At 40.6% G+C, this 13,010-nt stretch overlaps 1 protein-coding gene across 17 annotated transcripts in view; it reads left to right on the top strand.

Annotated features, from left to right (window-relative positions):
• Positions 1 to 13,010, top strand: part of MBNL1 (muscleblind like splicing regulator 1) — a 207,741-nt gene that overhangs the window by 172,033 nt on the left and 22,698 nt on the right. For 9 of the 17 annotated variants that reach the window (XM_081953649.1, XM_081953645.1, XM_081953660.1 and 6 more), the window contains 2 exons: positions 3,144 to 3,209; positions 3,361 to 3,561. In XM_081953649.1, coding sequence (XP_081809775.1) covers positions 3,144 to 3,209; positions 3,361 to 3,561 — 267 coding nt within the window. The remainder of the gene's footprint in view (positions 1 to 3,143; positions 3,210 to 3,360; positions 3,562 to 13,010) is intronic. The other 8 variants (XM_081953661.1, XM_081953650.1, XM_081953646.1 and 5 more) reach the window with 1 other exon arrangement.

Genomic DNA, 13,010 nt, shown 5'->3' with positions numbered 1-13,010 from the left:
TACCTAGGTGCTCCCATGTTACACTCCTTTTAGGCAGCCTGCACTGGTTGCTGGTTGTTTTCCGAGTGCGATTCAAGGTGTTAATTATGATTTTTAAAGAGCTCCATGACTTAGGCCCAGGGTACTTGCGAAACTGCCTACTGCCACCGGTAGCCTCCCACCGTCCAGTATGATCCCACAGAGTAGGCCTCCTCAGGGTGCCATCGGCCAGGCAGTGTCAGCTGGTGACCCCCAGGGGAAGAGCCTTCTCTGTAGGAGCATCTTCCCTTTGGAACGAGCTGCCCCTGGAGCTTCGCATAATCCCTGACCTCCGGTCCTTCTGGTGCACCCTAAAAAGTTGGCTTTTTCAGCAAGCCGGCCTGGCATGAATAGAATAAAATAAATTATTAATTTTAAATTGTCAATTTTAATTTAATCCTAAATTTGATGTAAATTGTCAATTGAAGGCTATTGGATTTCCTATTTAATCTCTTTTAACTTTTGTCATATGTGTTTTTATGTTGTACGCCACCCTGAGTCCTTTGGGAGAAGGGCAGCATATAAGTCCAATAAAACCAAACAAAAGCATATGATCACTTATTGTAACCATCCAATCCAGCTTCCAACAAGCAAAGTCAATGGGAAATCCAGATTTGCTCAACAACAATGTTACTAACTTAATAAATGATTTGTTAGTATGGCAAAAAAAGGTTGTAAAATAGGGTGCAACTCACTTAACTATTGCCTTATTTAACAGTGAAAATTTTGGTCCCAATTGACATAAGTCAAGGACTACCTGAAGTTTAAATTCTTAGAAAAAAAGTTTGTTACTTCAAGAATAAAGGTTAAAAGTTTGTCGTTGTTTTTTAACTATAAAACAGCCTTGTTGAACCTGGTTCTCTCCAGATGCATTTACATTCCAATGCCACAAGCCTAAAGAACTAGGTGGAATTTGTGGAAAGAAAGATCTAATGCATCTAGAGAACAGCATATCACTTATGTCTGTTGAGATTTTCAGTCATCCAGGTCATAGTTGTCTCATTTTCAAAAAGCAACTGGGCCCACAACCAGTGAAGCTTCTTGGATGAGAAGTGAAATGTCTTCTTTCTCAGGGGAAAAACAGTCCAGTTGCCTTTTGAAAAATCATCTTTGAGACACCAGATCACTTGAATTAGAATAGAATAGAATTCTTTATTGGCCAAGTTTGACTGGACACACAAGGAATTTGTCTTTGGTGCATATGCTCTCAGAGTAAGTATAAGGTGAATAGGGAGCCTACCATGCTGGCCAGAGCTTTTTAAGACTTGTGATGGATCACTTTTGGGTAATGAAATACAAGGGGCAAGTCCCTGTAATAGAAGGGCAAAGTTTAAACTTCCTTTGTTATCATCCAACTTTGGAATGCAGACTGCTTTGGGAGCTAACTCTTATCCCGTGTCTTTATAAATCATCTGGAACATTTGAACTATTGTCACCTTGTGTTATGTGTGTTTGAAACTTGTAACCCACTTTGATAATTTCACTTTGATGTAAAAGTGGGGTATAAATCAAAACAATAAAGTACTTCTAATTCGTACCTTAGATTATACAGTCTGTGTAGAGAAGAGACCAGGAAAGAAAATTTTCCTTGTTTGTCTTTGCTAAGCTCTCTCTGTCTTTAATCTGAACGTAATGGCGTCAATGTATGCAGGCTACAGCAACTTCATACGGTTTTACTTTGCAACACTGATAGTAAAATATAATTTAAAAACTGTCATTATTATGAGGTTACATACAAATAATATTATAAACAGCTTTTATAAAAGAAAAGACCTTATGAGAGGTGCCATTTTCATGTATATGTACAGTATTTTAAAATTTAATTTCTCTGTGAAAAGAATAAAAATGTTGTTCTTTTATAATTGCTGTAAGAATTATATTGGTACAATATGAACGGTCCCTGCCCAGTTCCATCAATTGGCTACTAATTAGCTTATATAAAAGCTTAACAAGAAACGAGTGTTGTCTTTATCTCCTGTAGTTGAGGCTGAAGTAATTAATGTCATATATAAAAATTATCATGCCTTTTTCTTGTGAAGGCCTTCAGTTTGATAGGGGCCGGGAAGGGAAAAATTCAAGAAATTCTTACAAATGAAATGTTGTGTTGTTTTAAAGTACTAAGAGTCCAAATGATGTATGTACAGATAGTCCTCACTTAGCAACCATTAGAAGTTATGATGGATCCCCCAAAGGTACTTACAACCTGATTCTAGAGTTCTGGTGGCACACATGTACGCAACACACGAAGTCACATGACCACATTTTGAACACTTAGCAACCGGCTCATCTTCATGGCCAGTTGCAGTATCCCACGGTTATGTGACATAGTTTATTATAGGTTTTCTTGCAGGAAACTGGCTGTTGCCAGCAAAAAAATTCACATGAAAATGCATTAACTTGCTTAACGAATGCAATGTTCACTTTATAGTCATGGTGTTTGCTTAACCACCACCGCACAAAAAGGCTGTAAAATTAGGCTGATCACATGGGTACCTTGACATAGGACCATCACAACTTAATGACAGAAAATCCAGGCTCTGTGAATGCTCTGTGTTTCTTCTTGTACAGTTATCCTAGCTTGTCACCTTTCTTTTAGATAAAGTCAAAACATTAGGAAGCATCTTCTCTAACTGGGCATTTACTGATTGGGAAGTGCGGGCTGCCAAGGAGACTTGAAAGGGAGAAAAAGAACTCTTAACAGCAACAGCTGTAGTGCCCTCAACATTTTCAGAAATAAAACTGAAAAGCATCACCAAAAAAAATTCAAATAAAGTGCTGGAACACTTTAAGAATAAGATAGAAAGACAAAAGAAATTTACCTTTTCACAGCAGAAAAGGACTTGAGAATTTGAATTGAAAATTTTAAGATAGCTTTAGGCCAAGCATTACAATTCTAGCAGCAGGAATCATACATATTGTAGATTATTCCAAAAAAAGGCCAAGCGTATAGATCCTGAGTTCTTCTGTGCCTTAGGATGAGTAACTCTTAAGATGCCTTTGCCAGTGGAAGGAGGCACCCTTGTGATTGCTCCTTACTGCACCAGTTCTTGCATACCTACTGTGGAAACATGACTTGACTATCCAGAACAGGGGTAGTGTGCAAACTTTATCTCCTTCCCTTACAGTTCCTGGGATCAGTTGCTGGCTCAAATGCCTTCCTTGATCAGGAAGCTTCTTCCATTTATGAGAGGGTCAGTTAACACCATTGTCTGCATGCATAAATGTTGCATTATTTCAAAATGATTTAATGTAGAAAGCTTTTTTGGACTACTATTTACATTTGACTCTCTTGCTTTCTCTCTCTCCCTCTCTCTCTCTCTCTCTCTCTTTCTCTCTTACCAGCCAATGTTTTCAGTTGCACCAAGCCTAGCCACCAACGCTTCAACAGCCTTTAACCCCTATTTGGGGCCAGTTTCTCCTGGCTTGGTCCCAGCAGAGATCTTGCCAACAGCACCAATGCTGGTTGCAGGAAATCCTGGTGTGCCAGTTCCTGCCGCTGCAGCAGCAGCGGCACAGAAGCTAATGCGGACGGACAGATTGGAGGTAGGAAATAATTTGCCTCACAGTTATGGTTGTTTTGATCAGCCAGGTATGGCTCATTGATTCTCTAAATGTAATCCTACTTGGGATATTTTATGGAAGGAAGTACTATTCAGAGAAAAGCCTTTGCCCATCGGCAGTATAATAATGTGATTATCACGTATCGGGCTAATTCTCGAAAAGGAACTAATGGATTTCAAACCCCACCAATTTCCGTACTTATCAAAGCATTACTATTCCTAACAAGAACAACATTAAAAGCAATAGATCTTCATCAGCAATAAACTAGGACTAGATTCACACAACGTGCTTAATTGGTTTATTGAATTAAACCACCTTCTGTGTTTACGCAATACTTTCCCATTACAAGCGAAGGGAACAACCTCGCTTCAAATGCAGTGACTCACAAAAAATAATAGCAATAAGGTTAAAACTGAGCTCAGCATCTGGCGCAGATGCCAGATCTTTAACTTGCCCAGTAGAGCATGTTGTATTGGGTATGGCATAGGACTGGACTCCAATGCAGAACTGAGTATGTTTAAGTCTTTGCATAGGCAAAGTAGTTAGGTCAGTGGCCTACGAAATACGCTGGGTGGCCTGTATAATTTTTTTCCAGCTCCCCCCTGGTATTCATGTTTAGAGGAGTGTAGAAAACCTCAAACACAAACATCATTCTTTAACCCTCCCTCCCCCACTAATTATACTGATTTAAAGTTGACTATTTTGTGACCAAATTCCATCAGACTCTTTATAGAGCTGAGGGGCTGCGGAAACACAAGAAGGTCATTGGTTACCCATCCTTTCATGATGTTAACATTTTTGTTTCTGGAAAATTTATAGGCAATTAATGAACTTCATTCAAATTCCAACCAGTTTTTTAACAGCCCTGCAGAGCGCGTAACTGCAGCTAAATCCTTAAAATCTTATCTCAAATGATGAATGATTGTGATCTTTCTTTTAGAGGAAGAAAAAGATTGCAGGCAGTCCTCAACCTACAACCATTCATTTAGTTACCGTTCAAAGTTACAAAGGCACTGAAAAAAAATGGCTTATGACCAACTTTCACACTTAAGAAATTGTTGCAGCATCCTAATGGTCACATGATCAAAATTTGGATACTTGGCAACTGGCTCGTGTTTATGGCAGTTGCAGTATTCCGGGAGTCATGTCATCACCTTTTGCAACAAGCAGAGTCAATGGGCAAGCAGATTCACTGAACAACCGTGTTACTAACTTAATAACTTCAGTGATTCACTTAACAACTGTGGCAAGAAAGGTCGTAAAGTGGGCCAAAACTCATTTAATGTCTTGCTTAGCAGTGGAAATTTTGGTCTCAATTGTGGTCATAGGTTTAGGAGTGCCTGCAATGCAATTTCTCCTTCCCTCCCCAAAACAGTGAAAGGGAAAGGATTCAGAGTTCTGACCCTCTTCTCTCTCATAACATCAGCCACCTTTCTATACAACAGCTGGGCGAACAAGTTTTTTTTTTAAAAAAATGGCTCTAGCCACCTAAAGTTTTATTAACCCTGGTATTGATGGTATGGCATAAAGCCGTGATGGCGAACCTATGGCACACGCGCCAAAGCTGGCACACAGAGCCATCTCTGTGGACATGCGCCCTGTCGCCAGCTGCTCTTCTGGTTTCCAGCACGCACATGCACACTGGCCCGCTGGTCTTTGTGCATGCATGCGCCCCAGCCAACTAGTCTTTCTTATTGAAGTAGTCATACGTTGGAGTATCAGAGTTTTAGGCCCAATGGTAACTTGAGAAGACCAAAGCAGAGACAAGGTCAAGGATATATAAATTACATTTTTTACAAAATGACAGGCAGATTTAAGAGCAGTCCTGTTCAACTGCAGTGTTTCGGGAGCCCTTCACTTGCCTCCTACGACTGAACTGGGAATATATTTCAGGACTTCCTGGAACACAAGATGAAAAACTGATCCACCCTAGAACCTAGGGGGTCATTTCTAGCAGTCAGTGGAGCAGGAGAAAGAGTCCCTGATCAGTAAGTCAAGCTCAATATATCATGTTTGAAATAAACATGGAAAAGGTCATTTCAAGAACTCTTTAGCAAATCCAATACCAAAGTGCCAAAAACCCAAAGACCAGGTGGCCAGCGCGCGCATGGCATCTGGTCTTCCGGCGCATGCATGCACACCAGCCAGCTGGTTTCGAGTTTGTGGCGCTGCAGCATGCACGCACGCATTCCAGTTTGGGGACTTGGTGCCAAAAAGGGTGGCCATCACTGATATAAAGCTAGGGCCAGTTTTTAGCAACCACATACATAGATAGGTTTTCTCTAAGGCAGTATGTTCCCTGGTATAAATGTACAAAAATCTCTAATTACATTTATCAAGATCTGTAACGTTACATTATGAAAGTTTATGACATTTTAGCTGACAAATAGCTTTATGGTGTTTGTTTCCCGTTTTTTTTTTTCCTGGTGCAATTTTTTTTAATTGAAATTTTGTGGAAGGCTAGGAGGAGTTGTTCTTATTGACTATACTAGAGAAGTAGCTGAACAATGCTTTTCTCAGTGCTACTGAGCTGCAATGTGTTTTGCATCGGTTGATGAGGGTTTTTGTGCAGCTTATTTTATGGGTTATTTTATGTGTGGCGGGCTGTGGCTGTTGGAAGTTTCAGATTTGATCCATGTGGGTGGGTTTCCAGGATCCTACTTGGTTTTGCATCCTGCCATTATTCAATGCAGTGGTGAGGATGTCAGGAATGGGAGTTTGTTCTCTTTTTTCTCTCTCTGGTAAATTTCATCCCTAGGCATGTGAAGTTAAAGTTTTGAAGAGTGATTTCAATTTGAATTTATTTTAGAATGACAAAGATGTAGTTGGCACATTTGAATTCCGATTGTTATCGATCATCTTCTTTTATGCCATCTGTACATCTTAGTCATAGTGGATATGTTCCCTCGCCAGGAAAAGTTTCTCAACTAAGAGAGATGGGCCTTTTCAGCATCTTATCACATTTTAGTAAAGCCAGCCCTCAGACAGCTGCAGCTTGGACAATGAAGTGTTCCTTATGCTAGTCCACACTCCGTCTGATTTGTCTTCTAAACACAGACAGGAGGGAAGCATAGTGCTTAGTCATTCTGCTTATTCTTTTTACAGACCACAGAGTATTGGAAAGAAATTATATTAAAGGGGTCAGAACTCTGTAAGCCAGCTTAGTAATAACTGAAATAGAACAGGATCTATTTTGGTGTGGAGAAATAAGTCATCAAGGAGTTTGAAAATGAGATGGATCTGACCAGGAGCGGTAGAAAAGTAAAATCACCAACTCATCCTTACAAGAGAGGCATTTGGACTGTGGCTTCACTTAGAGCTTTCTTTGTTAAACAAGCAGACTGCCAATGCCAATTATGGGCACTAAATGAGGACTTCCTGTATTATTAACAGTTTGGAAAGTCTAAGAAAGCCATCACAGCTATTGGCAGAAGCCAGGTGCATCACAATTCCATTGCACTACTAATATGAATTATATGATATAAGGTAAAGGTTCCCTTCGCACATATGTGTAGTCGTTCCCGACTCTAGGGGGCAGTGCTCATCTTTGTTTCAAAGCCGAAGAGTCAGCACTGTTCAAAGACGTCTCCATTAACATGTGACTAGCATGACTAAACGCCGAAGGCGCATGGAACGCTGTTACCTTTCACCAAAGGTGGTCCCTATTTTTCTACTTGTATTTTTACGTGTTTTGAACTGCTAGATTGGTAGAACCTGAGACAAGTAACGGGAGCTCACTCCGTTACACGGTGCTAGGGATTCGAACCGCCGAAGTGTGACCTTTCTGATCAACAAGCTCAGTGTCTGAGCCATTGAGCCACCGCGTCCCCATGTGATATAAAGACAAGCTAAAATTATATGATTTACATGACATATAGTTATCACTTACCCCTGCAAATGCCCTGCAAAGAGCTACTGTTGTTGAATTCACATTTTGTTGTTGCTTTTATTATTTAATCAAAAGTTTTAAATTTTACCGATGTTGTTGCTCTATGTAGCAGTACGTATATATATAGTTGCCCTGACTCTATCCTAAATGAAGGGATTACAGCAGGGGTGTCCAAACTTGGCAACTTTAAGATTTAAGGCTCTGCTGGCTGGGGAATTCTGGGAGTTGAAGTCCACAAGTCTTAAAGTTGCCAAGTTTGGACACCCCTGGATTACAGGGTCGTAAAAAAAGAGTTTTTACAAGGATGGAAAACAACAATTCTTATTTAAAAATAATAGCCATCAAAATCTTGGCAAATATATTTGCATTAGAAAGCTTTCCATTTCTAGAAAATTCTTGTAAGACTTCTAATGTAACACCCTAGCACTTGTAAATTGTAAAGGGAAATTTCTTAGTAGCATGAGAAAAAAAAATCATTATTTTATGTTTGTGTCAGATATGAGAAACTATGAGTGATACAAGTGAGAATCTAACAGAATCCAACTTCTTTACACCTTTGGCTAGAGAGGTAGGGGAACTGGGCTGTTTTATACCAGGTGGGATTATTTAACAATTGACCCTATGCAGCACTTGCTTTTATAGTATTTTCAACCCACAAGTTAACCTCCAACTCCGATCATTTTACAGTGATTCTGGCAATATATAATTACATTATCTGGCAAGATTCATCTTTCAGGAAAACTAAAAAATATCTACTCCTTTCTTTGTCTGCATGTGCATCATCTCCTGACAACTGTCTGGACAAGTTCCTGCAATTTTTTTGGGCAAGAGATTAGTTGCCATTACCTTGCCCCTGCAGCTGGGAGAGATTAGATGGCCCAAAGTCACCCAGCTGGCTTTGAAAGTCAGAGCTAGAACTCCTGGTTTCTATCTGGTACTTAACTAATATAGCAGAGTAAGAGTCGTTAGAAACTCCATAATTCTATCCACATAGTTCTAAGAAAGAGTATTGTCAATCTTTCCTGATAATTACTAATTCCTCCACCTTGACCAGAGGATCAGAATAGATGTAGCTCCAGTACTATAATGCATAAGTGTTTATTAATTGTATTTTGTGTTGCCAAAGAGTTCTATACGGGAGTAGCTTCCTTTTTAAGGCTTTTGGGTTGTTTTTCTTCACCCCTTTTTCTTTGAGAACTAGATCCACAAGACAGGTCAACTGAATGGCACAGGACCTAGTTACTTGCGGGATCGCATCCTCCCACATACATCCCTGCGGCCAATCCGCTCTCACAGGGAAGGGCTTCTCCAGGTGCCGTCCCCTAGGCAATGCCAGCGGGCGGCGCCAAGGAATAGGGCCTTCTCTGTGATGGGCCCAACCCTCTGGAATGACCTCCCCCCCGATATTAGAACCACCACAGACTTCCGCTCCTTCCGACAAAAATTGAAGACTCACCTGTTTCGATTAGCTGGCCTGGCATAATTATAATTGTTACAACTGTTACCTCCTGGAAATATATTCTCAACTGGTATTTTAATGGGTATGGTTTTAAATCTAATTGATTTTAGGGCTTTCAGAACCATATTTATATTCTTCTGTACAGTTCTTTTAATTTTTTAACCTCCTCCATATGTATATTTATATCTATATTTATATCTGTATTTATTATTTGTTATTTGTTGTGTGGACTGTACACCGCCCTGAGTCCTTTTTTGGGAGAGGGGCGGTCTAGAAATGCGAAGAATAAATAAATAAATAAATAAATGATTTTATATGTTCCTATTAAATAACTTACTTGAGTGGAGTTAGTTTAATATTTTATATAACTGGATCTGCTTGTATGAAATTTCACTGACCAGTTAAACATTCTAATTTCCTTGGTAAAGATTCCTCCTGATTTTTCATTCCCAGACCAGGAATGTAAGTTACATTTCATCAGTTCTGGTTGGTTTGGAAAACAAGTGGCTCAGCTTAGAGGCAGGGGTGGGATTCAGCTGGTTCAGACCGGTTCGGGTGAACCAGTTGTTAATTTTAATCTGATTTGCTGAATTGGTAGTTACAAGGACTGGCTGGCCCCTCCCCTCCCAGGAGTCTCCACACAGCCCTTTCATCATGCCAGGTAAGTGCAGGGCCCACACGGACGCTCAGGGGGGGGGGATGGGCCCACCGGAAGTCCAGAAACAGGTTCGAAGAAAGCCTAGGGAGTGCGAAAATGCCCCCCCTCCATGGTGCAGAAAGCCGAATAGGCCACTCCCTCATGACATGCCCACCCAACAGAGAACCGGTTGCTAAATTTTTTCAATCCCACCCCTGCTTAGAGGTAACATAATTATTGACTTGGGAAAACCTCTAATTTTCTATAGGCACTTTTGCTGATCAGAGGAACTATCTGGAAGTGAATTAGACAGTGTACAGTTAGTCCTTGGCTTCGGGTCATTTGTTCAGCAACCATTTGAGGTTACGGTGACACTGAATTAAGGGGCAACCAGTCCCAAGAGTCTATTTATTTATTAAAGAAATTTAAACCTCACATACAGTGACTCTGGTCAGTGTACAACATTAAAAGTCTGCAGTTAAAAGTCCATAATAATCCACAGCCCAGCCCCTACCGCATGGCAGCAACAGAAGCTAAGTTGTGAATCAGTTGTGAATGGGATCCCCAGGTCACCCGACAGAACCGTGTCTTCAAGGCCTTGTAGTAAAGCAACAACAGGGTGGGAGCCAATTTATCTCTGGGGGAAATATTATTCAAAGGGAAGGAGCCCTTATAGAGAAGAAGACTCTTTTCCTAGGTCCCGACAGATGTGCTTCCTTGATAGTTGGGATCCACAACATGTCCTGCCTTCCTTCTCTGGTAGACTGGGTAGATGTAATTGGGAAGAGCTAGTCCATCAAATGCAAGGTACCCCATGTAGTCACAGGATCAAAATCCAGGAATGTAACAGCCCACCCGCATTTGGACTGAAGGAGCACGTAGATTCCCCCCACCCACCCAAGATTACACTGAGAAGTTTTCGTGTAAGACCAAGGAAGATAGCCTCACTTGGCCAGCAGCTGCTTCATGAAGTGTAAGATTGGGCATGTTTCAGCAGTAGCAGGAGCAATAAAATTGTAAAGGTCATCTAGGATGGCAGAGTGCAGGATGGTAGGCACTTCAGAGTACAAGGTAATGATAGCAATTGCAGGCGGGACTTGGCTAAGGCAGCTGAGATTTCCCGGGGCTCTGTTGCTTTGCGCCACACCGATTGAGTGACTGGGGATTTGCGCTGAATTGCAGTTTGGGACCATCTCATAGCTCCAGAGTTGTCACATGCCAGGAAGGCCCTGAGCCACTACGTAGCAAGCAGTAATTCAGAGCTCTTGCCACGCCATAGGACATAGAGCAGGGAAGACAAAAAGGATGGACAGGAGATAGGGAGAAACAGTTGAAGAGAAGCAGTCCCTTACCAAGGCTTTGAATATGTTGGATCAGGGTGGATCCTTTGCTAATAATGAATGGAATTCATTTACCAGCAGTAGCAGGGAATATGTTAGGTGAAAATAACCAGGAACATTTGTTAAATTCAAAGCACAGAAGAGTTTGTTATTGTTCTCTGTAATACAAAAATCTAGTCAGCTAATGGTCAAAGGTACATTGGCGCTAGATAAGGGTCAGCGGAATTCACAGGGGACTGAACTTGGGTCTCTTGTGACAATGCATTGATTCCAAACATATGATACATTTAACCCTGCCTTCCAGCTCAGCTTGCACTTCTACAGAATTCCAGAATTACCATGCTAAGTGAAGCAGACATATGACATGCTTTATGACCACATCACTTAGCTTCAGAAGAAATGACTATTACCGTGTTTTCCCGAATATAAGGCAGGGTCTTATTTTCTTTTGACCCCTGAAATAAACGCTTGGGGAGGTTTATTATTATTTTTGAGGTGCAGGAGGCGTCGAGCATGGTCACTTCATGGCTGCTGCTGTGTTGCAATATTTTTTAGGGAGGGCTTATTTTAGTGCATGTGCTCAAAAGCCCGATTGGGCTTATTATTCGGAGAGATCTTATTTTAGGGGAAACAGGGTACTATGATAATAATTTATGGTCCCAACTACTGTAATAATTTGAGGACCATCTGTATATCAACATCAATAGTTAAGAGAAAATAATATTCCAATAATTATGGAATATTGAATCGTTTTATAAGAATTTAGCCATGGTGAGTCAGTCTTCCTGTTCGGTCATACACACTCAAGTTAAGGACAGTTTAAAAGGTCAGGTTCAGGGTAGGAATACCCATTTGTAAACATTTTCCCAGGGTTGACATTTGCAAGCAGCACTGGAAAAGTTAGAACTGCAAGCTGGGCCTGTGGGGTGTCTGCAGCATTGATTGGTAATTGGAAAAAAGCACATCAAGGAGGATGCAAAGAGAGAGGAATGGATGAAAGTGCTTTTCTTTTTCAGGGCTAATGTGGCAATTTTCAGTCTGCTGATATTTGTTTTGCTGAGTCCAGGACACTTGTCTCTAGAGTGGGACTCTTGCTCTGCTGTGTGTTAAGTAGGGAAATGGAACACAGTAGTTCTGCTGTCATTTTCACAGTTCTCAAAAGGAACAGTCTTGCCAACCAACCAGTGAACCAAGATTTTGTTTTCTCTCCTTCTAGGGCATTAGTTGCAACTTTTTTGGAAGCTGGAGCTGCTGCTTTAGACAGGCAATCCCCATTCTTCAGAACAGTTATTTTGATAATGAATCAGCTCTGCCTGTTCAACCATCATAACATCTTTCTCCACTATAAATAGGCAGCAGATATTTGTGTGGGACTTGGTCAGCCCCTCCCATATCCAGCTACAGATATCTTATTGCTAACATTTTCATAGTATTCTTACATTTGCCACTTTCTTTTCAGTCTCTCTTCACAACCATCTTGTAAGGTAGATTATTATTTATCCTGGACACACTGGTGAGAAATAAGTCGAAGTAATTTTATTTTCATCAACACATTGAATCTCTACCCTGAGACATAGTTATCAAGTACATTATTCATTCCTGTTCAATAATATTTCCGTTTAAATTTCCTAAATGGCATCATCAAGGCAATCGTGGCTAATCCCAGGAACTCAGCAGCATGAGGCGAAGGGGGAGAACAAATTTGGGAACATCAGATATGCAAGGTGAATTGGGAAGTTGAGAAATATCCTAGAATTGGCCCGATTAGGCCATAGCTATAACCCTTACCTGATAATAGCTGGGCTTGAGGATGTCTTTATCTTTAAAAATGACTTCATTTAAGACCTCAGCCTGTATTCTGGATGGATTCAGATTCTGGTTCTCTGAATTCCAAGGTAAAATGATCTTACCCTGAGTTAAGCATTGATTCATCTAGCCTAATATTATTAGAATTGTCTGGTGATAACAGACATAATGCAACAAGCAATTGAATGTTTTAATTACAGTTGAATAAGCTGTTTTTCTCCAGTTCATATAAATGCTAAATTATAATTACAAAGCTTACAGGAACTGATTTCACATGATACCCTAAATCCTAGTCAAACA

This window comes from Natrix helvetica (genome assembly GCF_964273705.1).
Source record: "Natrix helvetica genome assembly, chromosome: 5".
NCBI lineage: Eukaryota > Metazoa > Chordata > Lepidosauria > Squamata > Natricidae > Natrix > Natrix helvetica.
This window is presented reverse-complemented; position numbering and strand designations above follow the sequence as displayed.